Below are 27336 nucleotides of genomic sequence, written 5' to 3' on the forward strand. Positions count from 1 at the left end.
GAGGGTCCCCCACCAGGTTGGGAACTGAGAGCTGCGAGGGCAGGGCTGGCTGGGAGCTCCAGCCCCAGGGCAGAAACTGTCACAGAGGTCAATGAAAGTCACAGATTCTGTGACTTACTAATAGGTAAGGCTACAATTATCAGTTAATTTACCTAAAGAGAGTGTGAGCTCAGCAACCAGTTGGTATTCAAGATGATACACCTATTAGTCAAAGGAAAGGTTCTTCTTTCCCTACATTTGGGTAATCAGACCAACGTTTTCAGAATTCTGGAGCCAAATGAGTGAAAGGAGCAGCTTTGGCAATGAGACATCCTTTAATAGAGCTTCTGAAGCCTTTGAGCATTTCTGCCCATAAATGGCACAATACAGTCTTTCAAATACACAGCCAAAGAGAATGTCCCTCTTTTATATACAACAGAAGGTTCAATTCCTTCGTTCTTCATTCCTGGTAGGTGGGCTCCTCACAGTCCAACATGAAAGGAACATGCCTTCCATGAACTAGCTTCTTCAGGAGCTTGGCAAAAATGGAGAGTCTGTATCATCCAATGAAAACCATTCACTTCCTTACAGAATTAACTGCTGCTTTTATTCTGTCCAAATTAAGTCTTTCCATGACTAGTTTAAGGCCAATTAAAAACAGTTTTTTCCCCCCCAAGTCTTTCCTTTGCAGTGTCTCTTGTTGTTTGTTATTGCAAACATCACATATGAATAAGTTTCTCTTTCGAACTCTCTGTCTCTAACGATGGCTGGATTTTTGTGGTGTCTTGTCGAGGTAATCCATACAGGTATATAGAAATACAAACAAGGAGAGCACCGAGAGCAAAGCTTACAGCTGGAAGGAAACAAGACATTGTTTAAACACTCAGCTCCAAATGAAAACAAAAAAATAAAACTTTCGTGGGAGACTTAACTGAGAAAGTTACATTCTACTATTCCAACATCCTCCTTAATTACAACTCTAAGGGAGACGTGAGCGGTCATCCTAATAATTTGTAGAATTAGTATCATGTTTTGACAGTGAAAATTGATCATTTACTAGCCCCCAAAACGTCATAGCATTTCAGTCAATCATATGGTGAAGGTCAGAGAAGAAAGTCCGAAACAGACATCCTAAAGTTCTGTATTTGTTCTTCCTCAATGACTGCTGGATTCTACTCCTTCAATGTGGTCAAACCAAACTCATGGTTGGCCTCTAATCAAAAAATATTCTGTAACTGGAATTGTAATCTAATAGAGTGTTAGCACATTTTGCTTTTCCAAATCTATACTGATTTTTGAGTACTATTAGTAAAGCTGAGGTTCTGTCACAGAAGTTAGATCAGCCAGTACATTTTCTAGTGTTTTGTCCAGTCTAGTTTTAAAAATGACAGTCAAGCGTCCACCACTCATCCTGGGGCACTGTTCCACAGCCCATTAGATCTAACTCTTGGGAAGCTTTTCACTTTATGCAAAGTTCCCTTGCAAGTTTCACCTCATTAAGTCATACCACCTCTCACATTGTGAAGTTCTTCCACCATTGCCCTCTGCCTCTTCCTGCTGGGCAAATGTCATGTTAGACAGAATTCTGACTGCAGTGAAGGATGCAGTGTAGTTGGAGCTGTGTTGGTCACAGGACATTAGAGAGAGAAGGTGGGTGAGGATCGTATCTTTAATTGGACCAGCTTCTGTTGGTGAGAGAGAGAAGTTTTCGAGCCATACAGAGCTGACCTGAAGAAGAGCTCTGTGTAGCTCGAAAGCTTGTCTCTCTCACCAACAGAAGCTCACCCAATAAAAGATATTACCTTGTTTCTGCAGTGAAGGATATAAGATATGTCCTTAAACCACTACGCTGGGGTTTGCCTGACGCACACATGCTGGTCATGGCACGGTGTAAACAGGAGGCTAACAGTTATTACAGCACTCTATAGAACAACTACTGTGGACTTGGCATTGCTATTTCATAAATAATTGAGAAGTTAACTTAGGACTGGCTCAGAGTTAGTGAACGCTGCATGAAAATATTGTAGCAGTTCCTTTATTAGCTACTGTCAGCAACTCAGAACATCTGCCAGAGATACAGGAATACTAATTTTTCCATTAGCCACAGGATCAGAAACTGACACAACGGAGCGACTTAAAATGAAAGAGTTCCAGCCTCTGGTGAATATGAAAATGAAAGGTTTTGATATTCAGCTTTTTCAGTAGCAAGTGGGGGATGGGAGGGCACATCTGAATCCCCTCCAAGAACACAACGCATAGTATTCCTGGGACTCGTAGGACGGTAGTATCCAGGAAATATGATGCTACAACACATCTTGAGCACTAGCCAATGTCAGTCCCAAAAATTACATGCCAAGGTAAAAAAAAACAAATAAGAAAACTCCACAGTAGACTGTAAAGTATTACAACATGCACTGTAACCAGCCTACTCAGGAGGATGAAACAAACATTAGCCAAAAGCAACTTACTGATCTGTAAACCAAACAGCATCACCGATGCAACAGTAGAAAGGACAATGGCTGCTGCTGCAGAAAATCCTTTCATAATGTTGTCTGTGTATTTAACAACAACAGAAGTGTAGAGGCCTCCAACACTGGCAAGCACTGGGAAGCAAATAAGACATTCTTATTATTAAAGTCTTGGTGTAAAAATAATTTGTTTAGCTCTGTAATGGTGTATAGATTGTTTGTACTATGATCTGATCTTGCTAACCTGTAATTTTAAAAACCACACACAGCAAAACAGATCGTCTAACTGGCATCTAGCAGAAAGGACATGACTAGAATTATTATGGATGTTCTATTCATTAATTAAAGTTGTGCTGAAAAAGCAGTTCTTTGATTTTATAAGGAAATTTAAATGTTTCCTCTCCAAACTCACTCACTTAAGGGCTCCTGGTCTTGACTGAATTTGAGTGTTTTGAATCAACATGACAGGGCACCAGAATTGAAAGATACTTACAGATGACAAACCCGACATAATATGTGTAGCCATAGAAAAATCCTTTCTCGAGAACTTGAGCTCCATCTGACATGTAAACACCAACTAAAGTCACCACAATCCCAGACAAGTACATCTGAATGTTCCTCACCCACAGGGAAGTATCTGAACTCTTTAATACCTTTTCAAAATAGACTCCTGAAAAGAGAGAATTCAATAAAGGTGAATGCAAAAATCACTCAAAGGTTTGTAGCTATACAGAGGTTTAAGGCCTGAAGGGATCATTATGTCATCTTCTAGATGACCACCTATCTATCACGAACCATTACATTTCATCTATTATCAGTATATTGATCCCAGTAACTTGCTTGGCTAAAAGCCTATCTTCAGAAAGGCATCCAGTCTTGATTTGATGACATCAAGAAATGGAGAATCTACCACTTCCCTTGGTTTTTTGTTTCAACAGCTAATCACCCTTACTGAAAAAAAAATCATGTCCCAATTCTAATTTGAATTTGTCGGGCCTTAGCTTCTAGCCATTGGTTCTTGTTCCGCCTTTCCCTGCTCGATTTAAGAGCCCTTTAGTACCCACTACTGTCTCCCGGTGAAGGCACTTACACATTGTAATCAATTCACCTCAATCTTCTTTCAGTTAAGGTAAACAGATTGAGACACTTAAAGAGCTCACCATAAAGCATTTACTCCAGCCCTTGAATAATTGTTGTGGCTCTCTTCTGCACCCTCTCCATTACTGAACATCCTTTTTAAAATGTATACCCCAGAACTGTACTCCACTGCTGTATACAGAGGTAAAAATCACCTCACTACTCCCACTTGTAGTGGATACAACTATCACACTGGGAGCTTGTGTTGAGTTACCTGTCCACTATGACCCCTAAATCTTTTTCAGTGCCACTGCTTTCCAGCATACAGTCCCCTATTCTGTAGGTCTGGCCTGCATTCCTCGATCTCAGATGTATAATTTGCATTTGGCTGTATTCAAGTGCATTTTGTTTTAGTGGGCCCAGTTTACCAAGCAATCCAGATCACTCTGTGTGACAGCCCAGTCCTCATCATTTACCACTACCCCAATCTTTGTTATCTGCAATTTTTTTAATTACTTCCAGACCACTGCTGAAAATGTTGAATAGCATCAGCCTAGTACCGATACCTGCAGAATCCCCCTAGAAACACCCCAATTCAATGATGAGCCCCATTGACAACTACTTTGAAGTATGTTAGTTGGCCAGGTCTTAATCCCTTTAACTTGTGCTTTGATATTGTATAATGCTACTTTTTGAATGAGAATGTTGAGTGGTTCTAACAATTTTGTAAGGCGTTTGATTTAGTATTACATCTATGCAGTTACCTTTATTCCACCAAACTGGTAACCTCATCAATAAATTACATCCGTTTGACAAGATCAGTTTTCCATAAACCATGTTAACTGGCATCCTTTAATTCTTTATTAACTTAATCCCCTATCAGCTTTCCCATAATTATAACTAGGGTTGATGGCAGGCTAACCAGCCTATGGTTACCCAGTTCACCCCACATGCCCTTTTTTGAATACTGGCACAACGGAACTCTTCCAGTCTTGTGAAATTTCCTTTGTATGCCAAGATTTATTGAAAATTATCATCAGTGGGCTGGAGAGCTCTTCAACCAACTTGTTCAAGACTCTTGGGTGCAAGTTATCCAGGTCTGCTCATTTTAAAATGTTTATCCCTAGTACACCTCTACCCCAATATAACGCTGTCCTCGGGAGCCAAAAAAATCTTACCGCGTTATAGGTGAAACCGCGTTATATCGAACTTGCTTTGATCCGCCGGAGTGTGCAGCCGTCCCCTTCCCCCCCCCCGGGAGTGCTGCTTTACCGCGTTATATCTGAATTCGTATTATATCGGGTCGTGTTATATCGCGGTAGAGGTGTAGTTGTCGTCTAACATGCTCCTTAGTTACTAATAGTTTAGAAAGTATTTCATCATCCATGATACGAGTACATTATCCTACTGCTTTCCAAATACAGAACAGAAATATTTATTGAACACTTGTGCTTTTGCTGCATTAACAATTTTAGCATCTTCACCTAGTAATGGGCTATACTATTGTTAAGATTTCTTTTACTCATGATATAGTGGACAAAATTTGTTATTGTCCTTACAGACATGGATTTTTCTGTGTTTAGCTTTCCATATCAATTTTCTTGCTTCAGAACTTCTAACTTATCCTGACTGCTCTCTCTTTCCCTTTTCCATTTGTTATATATTGTCTTTATTCCTAGTTGCTGCCTTCACATTACCACTGAACCAGGATGGGATGGGTAAATGAAGAGAACTGGGAAGAGGAGGAAGTTCTTGTATAACAGAAATTAGGGGCATAACTTTCACCAGCGCTAGACACCCACAACGCCACCTGAAGTCAATGGGAGCTAGAGCTGTTTAGCTTCTCTGAAAATCAGGGCCACACTATTAGTTTACTGATGAAGAATATAATTAGTGTTTAAGACCGTCAGAATTTAAAAAAATACAAAAAATATAGCAAGTATGTATGAGACATACAGAGGCTACAAAGCAGATTTATAACTGCATGTATGCAAATACAAAAAAATTAAACAAGAAAATTGGACATCATTGCAGAGATGTATTCTGTAAGAGCAAAGCAAAAAAACCAAAGTCTGTGATTGATATAGTAGTTGTTAAATTCACAGTGGTCTCATTGTTCTGCTTTTCGCCCACTGAGACATAATTCATTGCAGCCAGTTGGAAAACTAAGTCTGACTCATTTTTTAATCAACTGCTCAACAAGTTGCTTTCAATGTCAACATGACCCATAAATGTTACCATCTCGGAAGAACACAACTGTCTGAGGCTGCTTTCCAGACCAATGATGTAATACTTGAGATTTAGTACAAAACATCTGAATGCACACAAAAAGCACAAATCAACTGGGCAATATTGCTGGGTGTGATGGAGTGGATAGCACCCAGGAGAAGCTATTCTTGATATAGATCGGAATTATTAAAAGGTATTCTGTCAATTTACATTGGACAAAACCATTCTTATAAGCCCACTGGATCCCCAGCTGCTATTATCACAATAGCATTAGTTTCCAATAAAGCTTTTTTCCATCTTCATATGGCTAGGAGATTCCACCTGTTTTTCAGATGTGGACTTTGCTAGACAAGCGCAATGCACTCTATATGGTCAGCCCTGAAACTGAAGCTAATGCAAAATGTATCAGCTAGCTCATTAAGTGGTTATTTTCACTGGCAGTACATGATAGCAATGCACTGGGATCTACAGTGACTGCATATTGGTTTCTGAGTGGAACTTAGTGTTGTTTTGAACCTTTCAAGCCCCAAATGGCTTTAGATCTGCCCATATCTTTCCCTATGCTACACTGCAATAATTGTGGTCGGGGAGGTACCTCATCCTGGTGCCCTCTTGCTACAGAAGAGAGGGGTCCTCAACTTTGAACCTCCCCCATTCTGGACCTAAATGGTTTGAATTTGTTGACCTTCAGGGTAGGCTGCCACAGCCCACCTATTTACACAGGCTGCTGGGGAGGGAACGGCATGGCATGGTAATGGCTGGAGTAGGTGGGGAAGGGGATGCTGGCTGGGCTTGATTAAGGCTTGATTAAAGCATTTTGGTTTCAGGCTGAGGCACAGCTGCTGAATTTATTTTTTATTTGTATTTTTAACCCTTTGGAGAAGGCTGCTAGAGCCCTAGATAGGCACTTTGGGGGTCTGTATTATAAATGAGGCTGCTTTTGCTAAGATCTTTTTTCAAAAGGATTTTGTTTTCTGTGAATAGAAGAATAAGCACATGTGACAACCCAGAGGAGCCTCACAGGAAGCTTCACGTGGTGAGAACTAGAAGTGGTTGGAAGTGATAACTCTTGGTTCATGACCAATTATTCAACTGAAAAAAAAAAAACAACAAAAAAACCCTAGTATGATTTGCAACAAATGACTCCACCAGCTGGAAGTTTACAGCCAGGAAAGCATTCCTCCTGAACCCTGTAAGCAACTTTTTGAATTCTTATGCACTAGAAAACACAACTGCAATTATCCTTTAACCGCAGCTCACTTGTTCCCAGTTCTCTGGCTCCTGCAGTGGTAAAAGGATAAAAGGCAGCAAGAAGGAAAGACTCTATTTTTATAGAATTTCTCCTGTGTTTCCTGCTTCTCCTCTGACCATCTAAAATTACACCTGATCCTTCTGCATCACACTGACTTTCAACTGCACCCACAGGACTAGGGAAGGGCTTATTCCAGAGGCGGAACCAGCACAGAAATTGAAATGAGTTCCATTCCACACCTGGAAGAACGTGTGTCTTCTTTTCTAAATCGTAAGGGAGCTTTCACACCAAAGCAAACTTGGAAAAGGAGTTTTTATTTAAAAAACTGTACTAAGCAAGTCACTTTCTAGTTTTCCTTTAGTGTGACTGTAGATATTTATATTTGAAGAAGGGCTCTTCCTCTCACAGGTCCGCCCGCCTTTCCTGTCTAAGCCAGCCTTGAACTCAAAACCATGGGTTTGTAACATCACTATATTTTACAATTTAAATATTGTGATGTCACAAATCCAGTGTTACGACCACAGGAAATAGAAGGAAAATGTGTGCAGAAGGGGATGAAGTCCTTGCTTAACTCTCAAACAGTCTTGTAAATCAACAAGTACACCTCTATCCCGATATAATGCTGTCCTCGGGAGCAAAAAATCTTACCGCATTATAGGTGAAACCGCATTATATCGAACTTGCTTTGATCCGCCAGAGTGCGCAGCCCCGCCCCGCCTCCCCCCCCCCCCCCCGAGCGCTGCTTTACCGTGTTATACCCGAATTCGTGTTATATCGGGTCGCATTATATCAGGGTAGAGATGTATAGTTAAATTAAGTAATATAAGAGATGTGAGATGTTTTAGTTTGCCCCATGATGAAAGGTCCTGGCCTGTTCTTTTAAAACAAACTGCATACAGAAATGTTTTACCTGCAAATCCTGAACATAATACAGCAATAGCTATAGCGCCAAACCCTAACCATGGATTCTGCTCCATCTGCAACATGAATCATAAACAAAACAGGTAGTAGGTTAGTTGTATCACTAGAGTAATTTACAGTAATTATTTCCAGAAGCCAATTTGTTAAGAACACCACATATTAGCATTTTATTACTACATGAAAATGTGTTAGGTTAGTTACAGTGAGTTACACTTACAGTAAGTAACCGTTTCTTAGCCAGAGCTGCCCTACAGCTTAGCTAGCTCTATTCACCGATGCTTCACTATGGAGTTTGATTTGCCAAGTATATTTTACTAACCTTAGAAGTACTGAGACACACAAGTCAAATTACAAAGGCAAACCACCGGCCCTATCTCTCAGCTTTTCTGTCACATGAGGTTTCTTTATTTCCTCTAATCTTGTAAACTTTTTACACTCACAGAGTTCATCTGCAGATCTTAAAGTACTTTACAGATTAACCCTTAACTCCCTTGTGAGGAAGCATTAGTAGTATGCAGATTGTCATTATATTTCAGTTTACTAGAATGGTTATGGCTAGTCTTTTAATTTGCACGCCTACAGGTCACTTAAGTGACCTTTTCAGAGGGACAGAGCACCTACAACGATCACGGTAAAGAAAGGCACTTTATCTGCCTAAAGTATGGATTTGGGTACCTAACATTAAGCACACAACTTTAAAGATGCTGGCTTAAGTGACTTGCTCATGGTCACACGAGACAAGACACCAGTAGAACTAGGAATGAAATGCAGCTCTCTGGAAGCAGTTTAGTGGATAGAGCACTGGACTAGGACTAAAGAGACATGTGTTCTATTCCCAGCTCTGCCACTGGCATGCTAGGTAACTGGGCAAGTCACTTCACCTCTCTGTGCCTCGGTTTCCCCATCTGTAAAATGGGGATGATACTTACCTCCATTTGTAAAGTGCTATGTAAAAGCCAATTATTATTACTGATTCCCAGTTCCTTGATCCAACTGCTAGCGTACACTCAACACCAATTACTGAAAAAAGTGAATTGCTGCAATATTATCTATGCTGTTGAATTTACTATAATGGTAATTTATGCTACTTGTGGCAATCACTTCTCTTCCCAAAAGTAAAGGATGTGGCAGAGTAACAAGCCTGTTTGAATCAGTGTGAGGTTATTCACCTTGTGCAGTAACTGAGGTTCTTCAAGATGTGTCCCCCTGTGGGTGCCCCACTCCAGGTGATGGTGGGTCCCTGTGCCTTTGCTAGTAGAATTTTGCAGCACTGCTCATACGGGTCGTGCATGCGCAGTGCCTGCTTTGCATGATGTTGGTGCTTCATCTAGCGCATGCGCGACACAGACTCCTCAGTTCCTTCTCTACCACAGAGTCTGCTTTAAACTCCGAAGTAGAGGGGAGGAGGGTGGGTAGTGGAGCACCCACAGGGGAACACATCTCGAAGAACCTCAGTTACTGCACAAGGTGAGCAACCTTCTCTTCTTTGAGAGAGATACCGCTCAGCCCAGCCGAGTTTTTGCCCTAGGGCCTTGCGTGATTGCATAATGTTTGGCAAAGGTGTGTTCGGAGGCCCAAGTGGCGGCTTTGCATATGTCTATAAGTGGAACATTGTTTAGGAACGCTACTAATGCTGATATAGATCTAGCAGAGTGCGTCTTGATCCCCGCGGAAGGTTGTGTGCCTTTTAATTGATAGCACAGGTGAATGCATCCAGATATCCATTTAGAGAGTCTCTACATGGATATGGAAATACCCTTAGAGAGTTCCGGTTCGGTTCGGTTTGGTTAGTGCTCTAATGTCTAGGGTGTGCATCGTAGCTTTGAATGCATTCTCGTGTGGTTTAGGAAAGAAAGTTGGAAGCTGTATAGGTTGATTAATGTGGAAGGACTTTTGGGAGAAATTTAGGATGGGTGCGTAACATGACTATCTTTAAAAAAGGTCATGTATGGTGGATCTGCCACGAGCACCCTGATTTCTCCCACACATCTAGCTGATGTGATTGCTATTAGGCATGCCACTTTCATGGATAGGTGCAGTAGGGAGCACTTTGCTAAGGGTTCGAACAGTTTCTGAGGGCTGGTCCACAGTACTCGCCTAATTCGGCGGGTAGAGATCGATCTTCTGGGATCGATTTATCGCGTCTCATCTGGACGCGATAGATCGATCCCAGAAGCGCTCCCCCGTCGACTGCGGAACTCCTGCTCGCCGAGAGGAGGAAGCGCTGTCGACGGGGGAGCCTGCCTCCGCCGCGTGGACCCGAAGTAAGTACTTTTAGTTCGATATAGGAAACGTCGACTTCAGCTACGCTATTCTCGTAGCTGAAGTTGCGTTTCCTATATCGATCCCCCGCCCCAGTGTGGACCAGCCCTGAGTGAGGGCCGGTAAGACCAAGTTTAAGTCCCAGGGTTGTGTGGATGGTCTCTCATCCAGATAGATGGTTTGGATGCCCCTGAGGAATCGCTTGGTGATTGGGTGAGCAAAGATTGTAGTGTCGTTGGTGAAAGGCGTTTTGGTGAAAGGCAGTGATAGCCGCAAGGTGTACCTTTATTGAGCTGATGGAGAGATCGGATTGTTTTAATTCCAGGACATAGTCTAATATCAATGGAAGAGGTGCAGATGTTACATTGGTTTGTCTGGTGGTGCACCATGCTGTAAATCTCTTCCACTTATGTAGGTGGGTGCGACGTGCAGAATATTTTCTACTGTGGAGTAGCACCCTCTGGACCTGTTCAGAGCAACTTAGTTCATCTTTAGAGAATCAGGAGTCATGCCTTCAGATGTAGCATCTTTATGTTCAGATGTCACATTTGGCCCTCTTGTTGTGTTAATAGGTCTGTCCAGAGAGGGAGTGTGATTGGGGCAGATGCCGACATCCGTGTTATGTATGGATACCACACTTGTCTTGGCCATGTGGGGGCTATTAGCATGACTCTGGCTTTATTGGTCTTTATTTTCTCTATTACTCTGGGTAGTACTGGTATTGGTGGAACACATAGAGAAGGTCTGTGTTCCACCTGGTCAGGAACACATCCCGCATCGATCACTTCCCGAGACCTACTCTGGAGCAGAATTTCGGACATTTGGTGTTGTGGGCAATCGTGAATAAATCTATTTGTGGGTGGCCCCATTTTCGGAATACACGTTCCAGTATCACGTTGTTGAATTCCCATTCATGGTCGTGGGGAAAACATCTGCTGAGTTCGTCTGCCGTGGTGTTCCGGCATCCAGGTAGGTAGGAAACCGAGATATGAATATTGTGTTGGATGTACCAATTCCAGAGTCTCATAGCCTTGGTACATAGCGAGTGTGGTTGGGCTCCTCCTTGCTTGTTTATGTAAAACATACAAGCGATGTTGTCGGTCATTACCCTTATGTTTTGGATTCTTATGAACGGTAGGAAGTGGACGCAAGCATTGCAGATGGCACGAAGGTCTAGCAGGTTTATGTATAGCCTTGTCACAGGTGTGGACCATAATCCCTGAACTGTGCGATGTTGCATGTGTGCTCCCCACCCAATGAGGGAGCCATCCGTTGTGATCATGTGTGATGAAGGATCTTGTGTAAATGGGATTCCCAAGTACAGGTTGTGTGGTTGAGTCCACCAGGTTAGTGAGTCCTTGACCTTGGGGGGCATTGTTAATCGTATGTTTACCCTGTGCTTGTTTCGTCTGTAGACGGTTGCTAGCCATCCTTGCAGGCAACGCATGTGCAAGTGTGCGTGTCTGACCAAAAACGTGCATGCTGCCATGTGGCCCAACAGTTGTAAGCATGTGTGGTCTGTGACCTGTGGGCTGTTCCACACTGTGAATATGAGTGTCTATCATGTTGAATCTGTCTCGTGGAAGTGAAGCCTTCGCCGCCACCGAGTCGAGGTAAGCGCCGATGAATTTTAACTGTTGAGCTGGTTCTATTGTTGATTTCTTTTTGTTTATTTGTAGACTGAGACTCTGGAAGCAATCCATCATCGTTTGGGTAGAGCGAATGGCATCTGATTGAGTATGAGACAGTCATCCAGGTAAGGAAATATTATTATTCCTTGTTTTCTCAGATGTGCCATTACTGCCGCAAGGATCTTTGAGAAAACGCGAGGTGCTTTTGACAGGCCGAAAAGTAAAACCTTATATTGATAGTGGTCTGTGTCCGAAGTAAATCTCAGAAAACGCCTGTGGGCAGGGTGTATCATAACATTAAAATAAGCATCCTGCAGGTCAAGGGCTGAAAACCAGTCCCCCTGCTCCAGCACTGGTATTGTTGTTAAGGTGACCATCTTGAACTGCTGCTTTCTCACGAACTTGTTGAGTCACCTGAGATCGAGGATAGGTCGCCATCCCCATTTTTCTTTTGTGTTTAAAAAATAGTGGGAGTAAAATCCCTTCCCCCGTGGTGTGCAGGAACAGTCTCCACTGCCCCTAATTGGAGGAGATGATCTACCTCTTGGCATAGCAAATGTTCGTGAGGGGGTCCCTGAAGAGGGATGGGGAGGGGAGGTGGGTGGGAGAGTATAGATAGGAAAGGAATGGTATAAGCCCATTTGGATGATTCCTAAGCCTATTTGTCCATGGTGATGGCAGCCCATTTCAGGTAGAATGAGAGCAAACTGTCTCCAAATATATGGACGGATGGTATAAGTGCTGGAATGTGGGAGAGGTCCTCCAGACCCTCAACCAAGCCTTCAGATTTGTTTATTAGAGGCAGTAGGTTGAGATGCCGTTAGTGGTGGAGGGAGTCGTCATTGTGGTCTCTGTCTGTCATTGGTGGTGTTGGTGTTCGTAAGGCCTCTGGTGTTGCTGTGTGTATGTTGGGTATCTATTCCTCTGATATGGTTGATACCTATATTGTCTCCTTCTTGTAGCATGTGTATGAATGCCGAGGGTCCGGAGAATGGCCCGCGAGTCCTTCATAGTGTGCAGTACCTCAGTGGTTTTGGCTGCAAACAATTTTTCTCCGTTGAAGGGGAGATCTTCGACTGTATTTTGTATCTCCCGTGGGAATGCTGAGGAGTTAAACCACCAGGCTCGTTGCATGACCACAGCTGTAGCGACGGACCTGACGGCCGTGTCAGCAGCATCTAGTGAGGCCTGTAGAGCCGTGCGTGCAATCATCTATCCTTCAGAGACTAGAGATTTAAATTGTTGCCTCTTTTCCTCTGGGATCTTGTTAATAAAGTCCATAAATTTGCCATAGTTCCTGTGGTTGTATTTGGCAAGTAGTGCCGTGTAATTTGCCACTCTGAATAGAAGCGTGGATGAAGAGTATACTTTGCGGCCGAATAGGTCCAACCTCTTATTCTCTTTATTGAAGGGGGTGGATTGAAAGTGCTGTTGTTTGCCCCTTTGGTTGGCCACTTCCACTACCAGCGAGTTGGGTGCTGGGTGTATGAATAGAAATTCCAATCCCTTCGAGGGAACATAATATTTTCAGTCCACCCTTTTGCAGGTAGGAAGTATGGTGGCTGGAGTTTGCCACACAGTATTGGCGGGTTCCATGATAGCCCCACTGATTGGCAATGCTATCTTGGAGAAGGAAGATGTCCGTAAAATATCTGTTAGCTCATGTTGAGTTTCCGACACTTCCTCCAGAGCAATTTTGAGCTCATTGGCCACTCTTTTGAGTAAGTCTTGGATATGGGTAAAGTCATGATAGCCTCATCCGGTGAGGAGGATGAATTGTTCTTGGTTGGCAAGGTGTCAGGAACAGTGTCCTCTTCCTACTCTGCCATGGGTTCATCCCCTTTCTTGGTCACTACAGTCTCTGAAGGTGGAGGTGGGGATCTGGCATCTTCCCTACGTGGGCTGTGGCACCTGCTGTAGTATCATTTGTAAGACCCCCAGGGATTCCAATATGGCCAATGACCAGGATAGGGCATGGGTGGTGCCATCCATGGGTGGCCATACCACGGTGGCATGTTGTGAGCATATGAGGGTCATGGTCACAGGGTCCAGTAACCACAGGTGTCCTGATTGGGGAGGAATGGTGAGGGGAGAATACCCCTCCAACCTCCTCATCTTCATCGCTCGAGAACTGTGACGCTATCAAAGATAAATGTTGGTATGGTACCGCTGGCCCCGGTGAGACATCAGTGCCTAGGAGAGGGGACTCCGGAGTCCAGGAGACCAACAAATTCTTGTGGTGCCGAGAGCCTCAGTGCCAGAGGGCAAGGTGCCGATTGCATCGGGGGTACGGTGTGCTGAGCTGGTGCAGTTTGTTTGGGCACCATTGCGCTAGCAGCATTGGGCTGTGACATGATGATAGGAGTGGTTGCCGGTGCTGTCTCCTTTGGAGCTGCCGACGGTGCCGTGGTGGAGGCAGGCAGCTTAGAGCCATTAGCTCGGCACCAGTGCGCTGGGTTCCGCCAGTGGCCACCATGCAGACGGTGCTGGAGGTGCCTGGAGTATGCCCGGCGGTGCAGCCGGCACCAATGAGAGCCATTTGGTTGGCGACTGTTTTGCGTTCGTTTGCTCTCTATCAGGTGAAGAGGATGGGTGGGGGTTTTTTTTTTTTTGCAGGTTTTTTGGCCTTCGGGGACCTTGGTGGTGAGGAGACCGGTGACTTATGATAGGAAGACAGTTCCTGCCCCGTGTCGGAGGCTGGTCTTAAGGACTTCTCCATCAAGATGAGTTTAAGTCTCAGGTCTCTATCCCTTCATGCCCTAGCCTTCAGTTTGTTACAGTGGTCACATTTCTGAGGAATGTGAGTTTCCCCCAGTCAATGGACGCATTGAGTATGTCCATCTGACACAGGCATCTCCTCTCTGCATGTTGTGCATCTTTTAAATCCTGGTGAACCATGCATCTTCCTAACCTAATAGTAACTGTACTAAAGGATGGAAAAATAAAACTTTTTTTTTTTAAATACGAGACGTAACTAATAACTGAAACTTAACTTGTCTAAACTATCCTAACTCACTAATTTATCTAAACTTATCTATTTGAAACGAAGGTTTTCAATGGGATTGCTGAGCTCCATCACAGGCCGGGGACAGTTGAGAAGGACTGAGGAGGCCGGGTCGCGCGTGAGCTAGTTGAAGCACCAACATCACACAAGCCAGGCATCGCACGTGTGTGACCCATGCGGACACTGCTGCAAAACTCTCAGAACAAAGGCGCAGGGATGCACCATCACCTGGAGTGGAGCATCCACAGGGCCATCTCTCGAAGAAGAAAGCAGTGGTCCCCAAAATTTCTCTCTCTTGTGCTCCCCCCTTCCCTTGTTCATCCCCCAATCCACCCGCAGGCCACGGTTGGGAGCCAGGGCTGGGAACAGGGCCACGGTCAGGGCCAGGGGCCGAGGCTGGGACAGGAGTGGTTCTGGGGCCGCAGCCAGCCGGAAGCTAGGGCCAACGCTGGGGCCGCAGCTGGGGGCGGGGCGACGGCTGTAGTCAGGGGTGGGGCTGGGTGCATAGCTGCAGCCAGGAGCTGGGTGTGGAGCCACAGTTGGGAGCCAGGGACGGAGCAGAGCTGGGGGCAGAACGGGGCTGGGTGGCCACCACGCCCCTCCCCCAAGCATTCCTCCACACCCCCCTACGAGGGCGCACTCCACAGTTTGGGGACCACTGAATTTGAACTAGACAATCAAACTAACATTTTACATTGTGAAATTATTACAAATATTCCACAGTCACCATACAGTGAGTGAAATAGGTAGGTGGAGAAGCTCAAAGCAGCCTGCTGTTTCTGAAGTGTCCAGAGAAGGTATCCAAGTGATAAGGCTTACCTGTACTTTTGTAACCTGAGCAGGTTTCCACTGAACAAGTGTGACTCCACCACACAACATAAAGACTGAGAACCACTGCAATTTACTGAGGGAACGGTTTAACATTAAGACCGTACATAAGGCTGTGCATGGGATCTTCAACTGATATGTCACCTAAAAAAGGGAAAACGGCAAATAGCATATGGTTACATGAACGCCATCAAAACCACAACCGATAGAATACTGAACTCCACTATAAACTGACATCAGCATATAGTATTTCATACTCAGAGATATTAATTCCCTGCCTCATTCTGGGCTAAATTTCATTTGCAATTACAACCACGTGCATCTGGAATGACTCCATGGCAGTTAATGGGTTTACTTTTTATTTACACTGGTGTAACAGCATAACTTGGCTTTTAGTGCTCAGGCTGGATAGTGTACAGTGAGTGAGGCAGAGGTACATTCATGCAATAGTGAGGAAAAAAAAGTCAAAGAATTTGACTTTTATAAAAGTATTTTAGTTATTTACTACAGTGGTTTTTTTGAAATGTGGGTTAACAGCTTGCAATTGTACTGTGTGCTACCTCCCTCTTCATCTCTGTTTTAATAAGTTATTTAAACATAAATACTGCACCCCTTCTTCATTCACTTCACATCATCCAATTTGGGCACCGAAAGAGGCTAGGATCCTGTAGAAACAACAGTATGTTTGTGTGTAATTAAAGTATATTAACATATGCACAAAGAGATAAGCTGAAAGTCAGGAAATACCAATTTTAAAGTACTTTACTTTGCAACCTTTGCATTTTCTTACTGTATTTTCATATCGAATATTAGTGATGTGCATATTTGTCTTATGGGTCAGAGCTATGGTTGATTATGAAGTTCATAGGGTGAATTTTTACATATCAATATTGTGATTAACACATGGTAAGGATAGTAGAATATTTTATACAAGTAACTTACCTCATTATTTCAAAATATTTTAATTTTTAAGTTTTTGGATGGGGGGTTATTTCTGTTCTTATGTAATTTGCATAAGGGTTATATTAATAAATGGAGTTATTTTAACAATAAGACAGGTTTGTGAGGGGAATTCACTTACAACAAAGGTTTGATCTCATTCCTTCCACTATTAAATCTAAATACATGGTTTCAAAGTTTAATAGTAACAAACATAATTAGGGTTATACTTTTCAACTTAAACTACACATGAATTATTCCCTTCTATAAAGGTTCTTATAACACCCTCATCATCACAGTATTTAAGCACCTTCCAGCAATGTGCTAAGTGACATAGCACTGAACAAAACTTGGTTCTAACTGAACACAAAAACATAGAAGATGGCAAGACTGTTTTAGGGACTTACCAAAATTCATGCCTTATTCATATGCACTGTGAATTACAGATTGTATTACTTGATGTGATGAGCTCCAGGTTTCACTTCTTACTTGCATTTAGCAAGTGTGTGGTAATCAGCTTTTTAAAGTGTGGCTACACACAATGCCACATGATGCCAATAATAAATCACTGTTTACAAGAGATGGGATTTCCCCCCCATTACTAATGCAACCACCAATTTTCACACAAATGTGTAAATCTCTGTGCAGTAAACCTACAAAGATTCCTGTCATTGCATTTTCTTACATCACATACCAGGCCCCCCATCCTCTTATTTAAATACCTCCTAAAAACTTGTCTTTTCTTCAAGACACTCAATCATAAGAAAAAAAATAGATTTCCTGGTGAAAGATAAATACAGCATCTCCTGCCTCTGGGCCTCCCAGTGCATTTTGTCTTTCGGTGTCTGTCCTGATGTGCATCTTTTAATGAGCACTTTTCTGTGCTTGAATAATAATAATAATTAAAAAATTCTAAGGTGTTACAAGGCATTAAAGCAGACAAAACTACAACCTAAAAATGAGTAAAAATAGGGATTCTGTGTTTTGGTTCCTAACCATAATAATGCCAGTTACCTGGTAGACTGCTGCATCCAAATTGCTAAGAGCCAAGAAAGCCATGTTGTTTTGGACCGCATACACCACAGATGGAACACTTAATTTTAGCAATTCCTTAGGGCTGCCTAATACATTTTCTCTTAAAGATGTCATCAACCTACCCAGGCTTCCAGTTTCTCTGCAAAATAAAAGGTTTTGGCACAACGATATTTGATGACTCATTTACAGTGAGATGCCTGAACAGAGTTCTTTGGAAGGTCTTTAAAAACATGCTTTTAATAAACAGTTGGGATCTTCGATTAATTAAAAAAATTACACTGAAAATCAATTTGGTTCCCTGCAAGTACAAACCATTAAGGGCCAGGAGCAGATTTTGGAATGATAAAGGTCAGATGCATTAACACATGAATTCTCAGCAACAGGTTGGCCCTACAGAGAGTTTGTATTGGGAGCATAAGCTTTCGTGGGTAAGAACCTCAGATGCAAGAAGTGAGGTTCTTACCCACGAAAACTTATGCTCCCAATACTTCTGTTAGTCTTAAAGGTGCCACAGGACCCTCTGTTGCTTTTTACAGATTCAGACTAACATGGCTACCCCTCTGATACTCAATAACATTAGTTGCTCAACCCATTGTTTAGAGTGCGAAGTATTCACACAGAAAGACAAAGAGTTGCTCTTTCTGCTACTAATATTGGACTCATCTCAAATTTCTTTTGTGATTTTCCAAATCCCCTGCAGCCTCTGGGTGAGATTCTGGGTTGTGCCTTCAAGAGGTTCAGCACAGAACTCTCAGCCCAGGGGAAGGAGGGGCTTCTGTGGCTTTAACCTACCCTTGCACTCTTCTGATTCTGAGTTGTCCCACTTCTGGTATAACTTAAAAGTGAATTAAGATAAACCAAATTAAGGCCACTTTAATTCTGAATAAAAGTGTCCACACGGGGTTTAGTGCTGTTTAATTAATCTGCTTTAAATTTACATTTAAATTAATTCAAATTAACCTTCCTAGCCAAGCCCTTAATCAGACCTGGAGAGCACCTCTTCCCTCCTGTACCTGTACTCTGCCTCTCCAAATACTACTATGGGCAAGCAGTGTTCTAGGCAGAACTGTGGTGCCAAAGGCACAGAAATGGATGCGGCAGCTCAGCACCACGCAGCAAGTTTATATTGTGGCACTAAACATTACACGAGCATCTAATGTAATAGGAGGTTTCTTGGTATTATTCCTTAAACAGCACTGCACATTGCCTCGCACTGTATGATCCAGACCAGGAAGAAGATTTCTGTTTCAAAAGAATTATCTACATTAACTATACTCTGTTTACAGTAAAGTTTAACTGTTAGAATAAATGTGGAAAAATACCACAAAAGCCTGACCTTTAATACGATGGTATCCCGCAATATATCACACATTTTGTTTGTTAAAGGCAGGCTGTTAAATAAGTAAAAAAAAAAAAATGGATAGAACTTTACCTACCTTTGTTCAATTCTAATACAGTTCTGTACTATTACAAAATAATGTACTTAAGCATGAATGATCAGGTCCAAAGGATAGTATATTGCTTGGCTGGTCACTCAAAGTTAAATTATAGCAGTAATATGATGAACCAAAATTAGACAGGGGTTGTATTTCAGCAAAGTTACTGATGTAAATGATTAAACAAATCATCCCACTTAAAGGAAGGCTCTCTTGTGAGTACCAACCACTTCACTACAGGAAAAAAAAATGCAGTTTGCTTTATAATTTAGGAGAAATCTTACCCCTCCCTCCCACCAAATCACCTCACATGCCAGGATTTTGTGTTAAGAGGAAGGGAGCACAACATACTTATTATAGCTGACCATACTTTCTTTCATAGTTAGAAGACAGTTCAGTTTTCTTTAGCTGACTCCATTTAGTTCTGTTTCATTGGATAGGTGTTTTCTAGTTTATATACATGCAGCCAGAGGCTGAAATAGTTACTATTTATACACAGAAAAAATAAACTCAACTGAAATACTGGGTAAGTGTAATGGACAGACTACTGAAACGTAATTAACAACTTAACAAGACACATGCCAAATTGTCATTTTGCTTATTACGTTTCCCCTTTCCTCCATCTGTTCCATCCAGATTGTATTAAAGAGTAGGAATTTCTCTTAATCTTAGTGTGAGTTGCCTGAGAAATTTTTCATGATGGGGGAGTATGGCAGCAGGAGCCTGGTGGTTAAACAACAGACTTTTCGTGTACTTCTGACATTTGGCATGGAATTTCAGTAATGAAAAATAAATGATGCCCCTTTAAACACCACTCCTACTCTCGTTTTGGAGAACAGGAGCAATTGTTTTGATTATTCACAATCAATATTTGATTATATTTGAATATTACGGCCTCAGATATGCAGCCCTTCTGTGAGACTTCTTATTTGAGTTGGGGAGGAGAAAATAAAAAAACAAAAATATTCTGAATTAGACGTTGTAATTTAAAGTTAAATTAGACAATGCGGGCACACCTAGATTTAAACCCACAAAAAGTGTAAAAATTAAAGGTTAATAAAGAAACTTCATCCTTCACTCACAACACTGGCACAAGGAGTACAAAGATCTCACAACAGATCTTAATCACACATTCTCATGTGTGCCTTGGTTTTGCAGTAAGTAAATAAAGTGCTTTGACTAATTCAACATCCTTGATGCTTTTGTATATTTAACTTGGAAACTTATTCTGTGTTTTTCATGGGACTGGATATGTGAGAGATATAAATGATAATCAAGCTTGCAATATGTATGTATTTACTTGTTCAAAATATGTAATCCCAAATAAAACTAGAATGCAATTCAGTTTGGCTTTTTGAGTCCCCACTCTAAGAAGCTATAAGTCATGCGGGAATCTGAACAAATTACTAATTCAGAATTTAGTGGCCAGGAGTATGCCAGGTTCATTTTATTCCCATAATTATAGGCAAAGTAAATAATTACACAGCTTAAACTATAAGTAGTCTCCATTTCAAAAGGCAGTCATGTATTTAAAGCTTAAAGTAACATTTGATACTTGAACATACAATGCCGAAAATGTAAACAGCAGAGAACTACAGCTAGTGTATTTAATTACATAAATTCGATTTTGGAACAGAACCCTGGTTTATCTTATTTGGTGTCCTGTACTTTAACAGTGATCAGCACTGGCTGCTTCAGACAAAGGCACAAAATGCACACCTTGCACCAAGGGAGCAGATTGCTTTCTGAATCCATTGGGTGATCAGGTTATACACTGAAGCATCAGCATTAATAAACATTATAAATTTTAATTCAAGCTAGTATTACTGCAGATACTACACACGTTTATTAAAAAAAAAACGTTTGCTGGATCTTTTAAATTAACAGAAACTGAAATGTAAGCAAATCTCAGTTATCTTGAGATAACTCTGAGTTTATATACCAGCTGCGTTTCTTTTGCACACTAAAGAGGTTGCAAAGATTTGGGGGCTGTGGTGGTAATCAGCTGAACATGAGCCCCTAATGTGACACTGTGGCGAAAAGAGCTAATGCGATCTTGGGATGCATTAACAGGAATCTCAAGGAGTATAGGGGTTATTTTATCTCTGTATTTGGCACTGGTGAGACTGCTGCTTGAATACTGTACCTGGTTCTGGTGCCCACAATTCAAGAACAATGTTGATAAATTGGAGAAGGTTCAGAGAAGAGCCACAAGAATGATTAAAGGATTAGAAAACATGCCTTATAGTCATTGAGCTTCTTGAGTCTATCTATATAATTTAACAAAGAGAATGTTAAGGGGTGACTTGATTACAATCTATAAATACCTACATGGGGAATAAATATTTAATAATGGGACTCTTCAATCTAGCAGAGAAAAATATAACACAATCCACTGGCTAGAAGTTGACGCTAGACAAATTTATAATGGAAATAAGGTGTAAATTTTTAACAGTGAAAGTAATTAACCACTGGAACAATTTCCCCAGGGTAATGGTGGATTCTCCATCACTCATGATTTTTAAATCAAGATTGAATATTTTTGTAAAAGCTATGCTCTAGGAATTATTTTCGGAAAGTTCTGTGGCCTGTGTTATGCGGGAGGTCAGATTAGATGAACATCAGGGTCTCTTTTGAGCTTGGAATCTAGATGTTACAGGAAGAAGGGAAGAAACTGCAGTGACAGACCACCTCCCCCACACAATCAGCTTTTTTGTACCTGGTGCTGATCTGAAGGCTAGACTGCAGAGGCTCTTAAAATTCCCATAATCCTTCAGTGTGGATTTAACCGTTATATCTTTCACCCCTAGTAGAAATATTAAGATTTTTGTGGAATTACTCTGAAGAATGTTATTAGTGGGAATACTAGATTTTTACACATACACACTTCTGGAAAAAGCCATGCCCTCATCTATGCTGAACTCTGATGACTCAGTATTTTGCATCTAATCCATTTTGAACCTACTCCAAAGCACATAAATTTTAAAAAATGCAAATGGACACACCTGCAGATTGTGAGGTTTACAGAAGTGATTTAGAAAAAAGTTCACAAGCTCTGACATGTTTTAAACTGATCCTTTCACAGCATTATTTTACAATGCCTCTCCTGCCCAGCTTCACAAGTAAGGCATATAAAAAGAGAGCTAGCTGAGACTCTCAAGTCCGTGTGTGTGTAAACGTATCTGCATGTGTGTGTGAAGACGAGTGAGAATGCAGTTCCAGTAGTGGTTAGCACTCATACTTACTTGGCCAAAATACCCACACTTAGGAATAACTTGATAACTTCTGTGATGCACACAGCTGTGGTTGCAAAGTAGAGTTCTGTTTCTGCTATTCTCGTGTATCGTAAAGCTACAGTGTACGTTGCGGCCACCAGGGTCATCACCGTCAAGCAGTACAATTTAAACAGTAAACTGACATTCTCTGAAAGAAAAAATATAACTCCGTAAGGAACATGAAACAGACAAAGAGCAACATGCTAGTATACTTACAGCAACTCAGTATGTTCCTCATTCTAAACTAAGAACACAACCAAGCATTGTAAAGCAGTAGCGCAGTCTCAAGTGCACTGTAGTAGCACACAGTAGTTCCACTACAATTCCATTGCAGTATCTAAGAATTCTAAATTGGAACCTCAAAGATTCTATCTGAGAAAGGAATGTCAAGCTACGTTTGATTTCAAGGGGGTTCCTTTACCAAAGAACGCCATTGCTCTAAAAGGAGTATAATCATACACTGGTATTTACCTATGCAGTAATCTATATTTCACTTTTATCTTCTTGTCTCTATAACTTGTGCACGACCACTTGCTGTGAGCTATAACTAATTCTCTGCATACTGAGGAGAAAGTTGACCAGACTCTCAGAGTAGCAACAGCAAAAGGCTCTGCACAAAGTGGCAAAAATGGCACGTTTAAGATGTACTAAAAATTGAGATGGGAGCGGAAAAGAAGAGAAGAGAAAATAAATAACAGACAATAGGATCGATCCAGGAAAGTCAGTTATAAATGGAAGCTTCTTTCCCAACCCTCTCATATACTGTTCTGGTGATAGTACAAAAGGAGGGGTTCCATCACTATAGTAATGGGACAGGAAGTAAATAGTACATCTATATACTAAGATTCCAGGATTGTCACTCTGTCCGTGTGTCACTCCAAAGCCTAGAACATCCGTAGAGTAAGTGTGAAGTCACTGAAACAGCTACAAGCATGAATTAGAGCTGTTTTTGTTCAAAATATCATCAGGTTCAATCATCAGTGGGCCTCGTGAGAACCAGATGCAATGCTGTAGTACAAAGGTTTTGTGGTGGTGAGAACATGACAGTTGATCAGAGAAGGTGGGAATAATGGTTATGTGGGGTAACAAAGAGGTGGTCCATGCCTTCACCTGGGGGCAGCTCTGTGCACAAACTGGGCAACATGTACAAACAGCAACATAGTACACTACAACACAGTGTACAGAAACAAAAGCCCCCAGTTTTGACTTTTTTTTCCCTATGCACCTGACTTTACGAATTACTCCTGTGAGACTGCACAGACCTTCTAGTATATGAAATAAATTACTGGAGTAGGCAAGAATATAAATGAGTTCAGAAGACATGCTTTCTGTTTTGTGTCTGACTACCAATGTGTCCCTCGTTCTAGCCAAATCAGGATCTTGAGCTTCTGAAGAAAATAGTATCCACGGTGCTAGGTAAATGAGTAGAAGCAAGTATTTATTGGCAGGCAGAAGCAGCCAAGGCTCTGCTGTGGGCGTTGCCACATGCACCACAGCGTGGGTGCCAAGAGTAATATAGAAAGCTTTCCTTGATAGACACTAACTACACTATAGGACCAATTGCCAGTGTGGCAGGATGAGGTCAGGAACATGGCCAAAATGCAGGATAGCTCTCATAACGAAAGACACAATGACACTGAACGTGATTTCCTTGTTTGTGTAATAGCATCCCTAAACTGGAATCAGAACACCTCTGCAAGAGGGATTTGTAAATTAACTCCCATGCAGGTTGGTCAAACAGGTTACTGAGCTACACACAGAATGGCTTTTCTATTTTAAACATTATTTGGCGACAGCGTGGAGAGAGAGTTTTAAAATTTTAAATCCAAAGGATATGCCTTACCAGATTAAAAGTTTTAAAATATGTCAAATTTTGGATCTAAACACCTAACTGTATCCCTTACATATGAAGTACATGCAAAGTCCTGTGTTTATACTACATCATAATAATGCAGCACACAACTCTAAAAATATAATTTCTAAAGCTGTCTGATCAAACAAGCCAATACTAATTCTTTTCTAATGGTTATTATAAAGATATGTGAGACAGCACTTTGTTAGTTGTAAAAAGTGATGTTATCCTTGTTTTTACACATGCAGTTCAATACTGGCAGTGAAGAGGATCAGGTACTACTACTAATTCTGAAGAAGTTTCAACTCCGTGAAACTGACAGATTGATTTCACTGCCCTCATGGAGTAACAGCAGGGATGAATTTGACCCAGGCGCAGTCTCTCCAGTCGAAAAAGAGGGTTTTTTTGTGTTTTATGCTCCTCACATTTCCTTATGCAAACACAGCATTATTGTTTGCAGTACTCTTCCAGTCTCTCTATGGTAGACCAAGAAAGCTTTTTGAGAGAAGGGGCGGAGGAGAAGATGACCTTTCCATGATCCTGAAATTTCCTGTTAGAATGTACTAACAGTAATAGCTCACTGCAACCAAAGTAGTATTGGAAAGACTTTTTAACTGTATATGTGAATTATAACTGACAATATTAAAACATAAAAATTAGGAAGAGTAAGGTTTTGAATCATATAAAAACAAATGGTTTTGGTTTTCCAACACAGTACGTCAATACTGAAGGTTTAAGAGAAAATTTCCTCCTGTACTCTCTTTCTGATCATTTTTACAATTTCTGTGGCTGCATTATTTCCCCTTTCTGCCATTTTGGTTTGATTTGATTCAAATCTATGTTTAGTTAAAAGAATTTCTCAAGTAATATTTTAATGCCATATTTTGCATGGCACCTTTGAAAAGTCCAGAATCTAAAAATGTCCAGTGGTTCAGAAATGGCTCTAGAACTCTTAGCCATTGCATTAAAACATCATCTAGTAATGTTTTACAACTAGATTTGCCATATTTGCTCAGGTTGAGCGATATCTTATTCTGCAAGTGTAATGCCAACAGACCCCAGTCGTCGTCGGGCAGAACCGAACCAGGGACCTCTAGAGCTAAAGACCAAATGGCTGTTAGCCAAGGCTGTAGAGGCAAGCAGACTCATTTCATCTCTCTCTTTAAGTGGTCTCAGTGCCACTAAATGGGACAGAACACCACACCCAGAAGGTGTGTGGGTTACATACTTCCCCAAGCTGAGGAAGCGCATCCCGAGCTTCAGAGTCTTCCCAGCTGAAATCCCGGAGGAGCCCCAACTTGTAACACCAACAGACCCCAGTCTGTCAGAGTTACACAAGTAGTCCTGCTTATTGCATTAAGATACTGTTCAACACAAGCATGGCAGAATCTGGCCCATAACATAATGATACTGACCTCCTCTGTAAAGTGCTTTGAGATCTACTGATGAAATGCACTATAAAAGAGTTACATATTATTACTAATAAATAAAACATTCTGTAATACCTCTCTGCAGGTTTCTGAAATGTGATATGTTGTAATGGAGGACACAGTGCATATAAGTAGGTACCCTGGCTGACAAACTTTAGTAAAATTGCATTGTGCACTCTACAGCTTCTAGATTTTAATTTGCTTCCATTATTTTGAAAAAATATAGTTTGATCTATACAAATTTATTGTTCTCTGTTAATTACTGAATAAGTGTTCTATGTTCACTGCAAGTGAACTGATCATAATAATGATCTGATTAATCCTGTACCTCAGTTTGTTTGTTTTAAGGGAGTGATGCCTTTTATTGTATAACTTATTTCTACAAGGTAAACTCACACATCCCGCTGCTGCAATCATGTAATTTAACTATATTCTTGGAGAGATAAAAACTCATATGCTTCCCTATGCAATTTCAAAGGGCACTATCAACTGGCTTTAGGACCAACATTTAGATTTTGCAACAACCAGATGATTTACAAGGTACAAACAGAAAGTTTCCATGACAATATTAGAGTTTTATTGAAAACATGCAAGTGCCCAGGACCAAAAAGAGAAATCAACCAGTTTAGTTTCATTGTCTACACTGAAAAATGCAAAACAGCTACAACAACCCAAGTATGAAAAGTACATTTGAAAATGTTTACTATTCGAAGGCTGTCAGTAAATAAAATAAATTGTTAGTTTTAAGTCAATAACGGCCCTTTATATCTGTACCCCCCATTAACCCTTACCCGACACCCACAGCTTTCCCCTTACCCCCATAACGCCCTGGTCTCCACCCCTTTGTCCCCCATTCCCCCATAACCCCCCCCTTGCCCGCCCCATCCCTCATTAACTTGTCTCCCTGGCGCCCCCACAGCCCGACCCAGCCCATTAACCCCTTCGCCTTCCCCTGCCCCCCATAACCTGACCCAATCCAGCCCGCCCCCCCCCCCCACACACCCTCCCCCGCCCCCCCGCCCCCAACCCCCAGCCCCCCGCAGCCAGGCCCTTCATGCGCCTGCACCGAGTCGTGGGGGAGGTGCCCAGTCGCGACCCCAATAATTAGTCGCGCCCGCGGCAGCCCCTCCGGGACGGGCAGCTCCCACTCCTGGGGGGAGACAGGCGGCCCCGGATCTGGCTCGCGCGGGGAAGGGGGCTGTCCCATCCTCCTCCCCCGCTCCGAGTCTCTCACCTTTCGGAGGCGCCATCGTGTCCGCAGCTTAAACTGGCGAGATTGTGGGACCCGAGCCGGCAACCGGGCCCCAGCCCCTCCCCTCGCCTCCTCCCAGGTACCATAGAGAGCGGCGAGAGTCGGCATGAGCGGCCCGTTCAACTGCGTCACCATAGAGCCCCAGGCCTGTCTGCGCTGTGTCCCCGTTCCCCGCAGCTTTGCGCGGCCGAGGCTCTCTGGGCCCGTCAGTTCGCCCCGCCCCGCGCCCAGGGCCGGGTCGTGCTTCCATAGCAATGCTGGGCTCTGCTCCATAGCGCGCCAAAGCCGTGCGGAGCAACGCATGTTCATGTGCCTCATCTGAGGCAGGTGCCACCAGCAGAAGGCTGATTTTCTTTTGTGGTGGTTCGGGTTCTGTAGTTTCCACATCGGAATGTTGTTCTTTTAAGACTTCTGAAAGCATGCGCCATAACTCGTCCTGATCAGATTTTGGAAGGCACTTCAGATT

The 27336-nt window shown here is 42.2% G+C and overlaps 1 protein-coding gene across 1 annotated transcript; it reads right to left on the reverse strand.

Annotated features, from left to right (window-relative positions):
* Positions 1-295: 295 nt before the first annotated feature.
* Positions 296-27048, reverse strand: SLC35A1 (solute carrier family 35 member A1). Its single transcript, XM_024201825.3, has 8 exons — positions 26853-27048; positions 22307-22484; positions 17605-17764; positions 15643-15795; positions 7916-7982; positions 2941-3117; positions 2448-2582; positions 296-832 (listed from the first exon to the last, which is right to left on the reverse strand). Exons 1-8 carry the CDS (start codon positions 26866-26868, stop codon positions 699-701), a joined length of 1020 nt encoding a protein of 339 aa, XP_024057593.1. The 5' UTR covers positions 26869-27048; the 3' UTR covers positions 296-698.
* Between the last annotated feature and the right edge of the window lie 288 nt (positions 27049-27336).

The sequence above is a fragment of the Terrapene carolina genome, unplaced genomic scaffold (genome assembly GCF_002925995.2).
Source record: "Terrapene carolina triunguis isolate 2854851 unplaced genomic scaffold, T_m_triunguis-2.0 Scaffold42, whole genome shotgun sequence".
NCBI lineage: Eukaryota > Metazoa > Chordata > Testudines > Emydidae > Terrapene > Terrapene triunguis.